General features: G+C 32.6%; 1 protein-coding gene across 1 annotated transcript; it reads left to right on the top strand.

Annotated features, from left to right (window-relative positions):
• Window positions 1-944: 944 nt before the first annotated feature.
• On the top strand, window positions 945-2,903 carry LOC106645769 (uncharacterized). Its single transcript, XM_089595719.1, has 4 exons — window positions 945-1,137; window positions 1,217-1,296; window positions 2,048-2,282; window positions 2,581-2,903. Exons 1-4 carry the CDS (start codon window positions 1,023-1,025, stop codon window positions 2,901-2,903), a joined length of 753 nt encoding a protein of 250 aa, XP_089451845.1. The 5' UTR covers window positions 945-1,022.
• The last annotated feature ends 2,602 nt before the right edge of the window (window positions 2,904-5,505 follow it).

The following is a 5,505-nucleotide window of genomic DNA, read 5'->3' as shown; positions in this document are numbered from 1 at the left end:
CGATGGACATAAGAATATAGATTGTCAAAACAACGGCAACGTTTCTAAATGTGGTATTTCAACAGAAGTAGTACAGAAGGTATGCCGTATATTTATTACTTAAAATTTAAAAATAATAATTGTAATTTATGCTGACTGTTTTGCTTGATTTATCATGAAATTTTAGAAAAAAATAAGTCCAAAAAACGCAGAATCGATGACAATCTAGTCACTGATGCAAAAAAGAAATGTAAAAAAGATAAGAAAAGGGACCCTATCATTCAATCGAATATTGACCAGGATAATGTCGATAAATCATCAAGCGACTCTTTACTATTAAACATCGACGTTGATGAATGTGTTGATGCTTCGATCATACGCGAAATTCTACAGCTGGAAAATGAGAGTAATCCGGAAAATAAGGAAAAAAATGATTTGGAGAAAAATATCACAACTGAAGGAGATGAGCTACTTAATAATGCTGATGACTCGATGCTGAATGATCAACAACGTTTGTTCAGTGCGGAAAACGATACCACAACAACAGAGAACGCAAAACTTGCCCACGCTTCTAATGAAATAAAGAGCAATAAAATAAATGTAAGTTTTTAGTTATTGCAGTTTTAGTAAAATGACTTGTTATTAGTATAAATCATATATCTAAAAAGTTTGATGGCCTTAAAGTGAAGCCTCCATAACATTGGCTAGTACCTGGTCACATGATCAAGTGAATTTTGAAAATTTGATTTTGAAAAATAAATAAAAAGTATTTTAAAATATTAAAAATTAAATACATATATTATGAAGAACCTGTGTTTTAACCCTTCTTTAAAAAATTACGAAAACGAGTGTTGATTAAATGTCGGGGGTTGGCATGCATAACGCGCAGTCAGCGGGACCCCCTAGTATAAGTATACTGTTTATTAATAAAAATAATGAGTTAAAAATGTTTAATGTAGAAAAAAAAAAAAAAGGATAAATTACACTCATATAAGAACAGAAAGAGTGGTATCGATTATAAGAAACTGTACCTTGACCAAAAAATGAAAATGGAATTATATGAAAAAAAAATCAGTGACCAAGAAGAGGAACTAAAAATATTAAGAAAGCAACATGTTGAATTGGTGGACAAAATCGTAAGTAAAATTGATGAATACGGTTTGTTTCATTAATATAGACATTTTGTATTGTATTATTGTTTCGACACATTTGTATTACCTCGTATTACATTCCGCAGCATCGAGAGAAGTTAATGTATTTTCTACCAAAAACTTGGGTGACTTGCCGACAGGATATATTAACAAGGAGACTAAAAAGGTATGAAATAAGGAAATAAATGAATAATTCTTTGCATTCAATTAACTTTTGTTCAACGTTTGCGAGAAACGACTTTTTATCTTATTTAAAACACTTCCATAACTCATTCATATTTCTTTATATTTTTTCTTTCGATAAATGACTAGCATGTCAATTGCGATAATCCTCGAAAAGCTTAGTGTAATACGACATTATTATCAACTAAATAAAGTAGTTCCTTAATATACGTACTAGATGCACTCGCGTGACTAGAAATTAGTATCAACTTGCCGGGACCTGTCAAAGTGACAGCGATACTAAACGAAGAACTTCGATGTATGGTAGGTTAGGATAGAGTACAAGATATGCACTATAGGCTGTATTCCGCAAAGGCTGCCAGCAGTTGAATTCACGTGAGTGCAAGAGAGACAACATTGGATGTAACTGCTGGTAGCTTTTGCGGAATGCAACCTATACATTATGTGGAGACGTTAGAAGGTTGGCTCACCTACTTTAGTTAAAAATCGGGAGTGCCGAAAATACAAAAATCTTTGTGATTTTTGAAATATAAGACGACGTTGCTCAAGCGTCCACCCCCCACCCCCCCGTCCCATCACATGGCTTAGCATGGCTTTTTTGCAGACTCCCCCCACCCTTTCCCTTACAGAGCCATGTGGTTTATGTACAGCCCCTAGTGTATTATTTAGTATAGGAAATCAAGTACAACTGGTACTTGAAGATAATAAATATGTTTTGTTATATATACTTGTAGATCCACTGCGGGAATAATTTGTACATGTGTCTGGATCGTTATCATGAGGCAGTAAATAAAGCTTGTAGTGCTAAGCCACCTAATCAAAATTCCCAATTTGTGAAAAATATTGCCTGTGCAATAATTGGCACAGAAAACCTAAAATTATCAAGCGTTAGAGGCAGAAAATGCAATCGGTTCAAGGGTGCGGTGGCAAAACCAAAGATTGATCCAACGCAGCTGTCATCAGTGCATGGTAAGAAATATGGCAAATGCAATATCTATTTAAATTTTTAATGAATAATGAAACTCTAGTATCTCTGAGCATGAGTTTTTAATAACTTGAAATTACAATTAAATCATATTTACATTTTGTGAAAATAAGATTTTTGCTTTACTGCAAATGTATTCGCAACACAAATGCATTCGCAAGAATCTAAATAACACTCTACAATTAAAATAAAGTGAAATTTAAAATCAGAAAGTTTGCAACTGTTGTCACTGTGTCTATACATATTAGTATAAGTATAGCATAATGATAATTTGTTTTACAGAAATATTCAAATTCTTTTTGAAAGACGTGAAGAAAATGGATAGCGTAGAAATAGAATTAGAAGATTTTCAAACTGATTCATACATAGCGAGTAAGATTCAGGATTTTAATCGAAAGCCACGAGTAAAAGTTAATAAGCAAAAATCACAACAAAAATCTGATGCTGATAATAGTGTAGCAGAAAGTACTATCAACAGGAAAACCGATGTGGTTGGAACTGAGAAAGAAAATCATAAAAGCTCTTCTTCTGAAGAATCCAGTGAATCAAGTAGCTCAGACGAAGATACTGGCACTGAAGAATCCGAAAATGATGGAAGTAAGTGAAGTTCTGCAAATTTATCCAAGTATGCACACTACTGCTCCTTTTAATATGTTTGAACCTCATAAAGTAGTAATGTAGTCTTAGGTATTGTCGAGGTAAGCCTCCAAGAACAAAACAAGATCTTCCACGACTCTTTTCAAAAAGGGGTTGTACCCAAATTCCGTGGACAGGGGGGGGGTTTGGTTGAATCGTACGCATGTTTACGCTGAGGGGAAGGGGGCAGCTAAGAAGTTTACGTGTTACAAAACACTCTTGTCATATTCTGAAATATTAGTTTTTAAATTACTTTTACCTAATAGTTGGCGAACAAAAATTTTTTAGTGTATCTAAAGTCACTTCTTTGTAAATCCCACTATGATGTTTGTTGATAAAGGGATTCTTCGGCATCATTGCTTAATATGCTTTTATTTAGCGCTGCTAAGAATATAAAATTTAAAATTTCAAGAGAACTGTTTATTAAATGATAGACATGTACCTATGTAAATAATTTGTATAATAAATATTAAAATGTTCTTTCAATAATGTAGAAAAAAAAGTAAGTTAACGTAAAGGAGGGAGGTTTAATTCTGATTCACACAAAGTTTACACGGGGGAGAGGGGGGGCTCCAAAAATCAAAAAAATCGTCCACGGCATTTGGGAATGAGCCCTAATATTATGCAGCATTTTTGAACTGAAAATAGTATTGGTAATAGTATTACAAAAAAGAGTTGTGATTAAAAAGCAAATCATATCATATAAAAGTGATTTAAAAATTTTGAAGTTTTAAATTTTCAAGGATAGTTAATGTACAATAAATTAATATACATTGTATCACGCTGATGTCATGTGGCAGAAAAATCCTTAATGTGGTACTACAGCGAATTTGAGCCTACTTTGGATGAATCATACAATAAATTGCACACATCGAAAAGCCTTCAGATCAATGCTGTAATATAGTATTGTTTTTTGTACAAAAAAAAATTTTTTATTGAATTTGTATTCCATACGTTGACGTTGTTTTAACAACCAATGTATAAATCGAGCCCTACCTGTTGAATTAAAATTGGATAAAGAGAACTGGAGATAAATGTAAATTGTGGAGCTGTTTTTATTATTGATAATACTTCAGCATGTGGAATATAAATAAATAAATAATATTACAGCATTGATCTGAAGGCTTTTAGACGTATGCAACTTACTTTATGATTAATCGAAGATAGGGCTCCAATGGGCTATAGTGTCACTTGCATTGAAGTAGGTAGCTTCTAGTATTAAAAGAAAAAAAATGAAATCTACTACCTGGAACTGTTAGTTTAAAGGATTATCGTCTTTCATGAAATATATATGTATGTTGTTAATTTATAATAAATGTGACTTGTGTATTGTAGTGTTAACCAAATTATATATACTTATACTTGTTATCGTTCCGTATTCTTTTTTTTAAAAAAAAATTACATAATCTTGTGTATGCATGTTAGATTTGTAAGCGTAATGTAATATTTTGTCTTAAAATAATTATTGCGTAGTATGCAGAAGCAAATTACAAAGTGAAACTGTGCCAAATAATAGTATAAAGAGAACTGACTAAGTCACTAATGTTATTCTCATGTATTATGTTTAATACATATTGTACGCATAAGTAGCCTCATTAAATTCAATTAAAAAAATTTTAAGCTCGTTAATTCTTTCTTTCTGCTTTATAATGACATTTATATTTTAAAATGTACAATATACTACTTATTTTTATGCTTTTATTTAACTAACGTACGTAAAAGTGTTAGGCACATCATTTTTTATTATCAAAATCCATTAAATGTGTTAGCTAGGTAAAAAAATACACTGAATTTGTCCGTTTCTTTTTTCTATGTTAAGAAAAATTTATAGGTTAAAGTTTGGTAGTAGGGGATGGTGCTACTGATAACAAAGTTACGTATTCAACTTTGCGCCCGTGAAGACACTGTGCGCCCGCTAATGACTGCACTGTAGGTCAAGCGTCAATTCCCACATGTGGATGCAAAGTAATTACAGGGCGAAAAAGTGTGACCTGGGGTGGAAAGCAGCGCACCTGTGGGACGAAATAGTAGATTTCGTTACAAATGTGCATATGTCCAGGGCGCTTGCGAAAAGCAACGTCTGAGGGACCATGTATTTTGACCGCCTTGGTCTGATGCACTGCATGAGTAGTGAACGTTATTGTCCAAACTGAAGGCACACCATGCTTTCATGCTTTCAAGAACGCCCAAAGTAGCATAAAAAATTACTGTCATTGCAGCATCAGAAAACAGTATTTTAAATACTTATATAAAAAATGATGTTTTAAAAAAGCACCCCTGCACACATATATATAAATACATCAGTGTACCATCGAAGTGCATATAAAAATATATAATCCTCAATGGTGTAATGCACCATTCAAAGGGATGGGTAAATACACAGAAGTCTGATAAATATGAGATTCAGTAAAACCGTATACATCGCAGAAAGTCAATTATGTTAAACCAGGCCTACGAAATGTAAACACGTACATGTATATATAAGTAGTAGTCACTTCTCAAAAAACCTTATTCATGAAACTTTAGTGATGCATTACCCATAAGAACTTATTAATTGTAGTGCATAAGCTT

This window comes from Copidosoma floridanum, unplaced genomic scaffold, assembly GCF_036245765.1.
Source record: "Copidosoma floridanum isolate Cflo_tuat_1 unplaced genomic scaffold, Cflo_Japanese_pri ptg000027l, whole genome shotgun sequence".
NCBI lineage: Eukaryota > Metazoa > Arthropoda > Insecta > Hymenoptera > Encyrtidae > Copidosoma > Copidosoma floridanum.
This window is presented reverse-complemented; position numbering and strand designations above follow the sequence as displayed.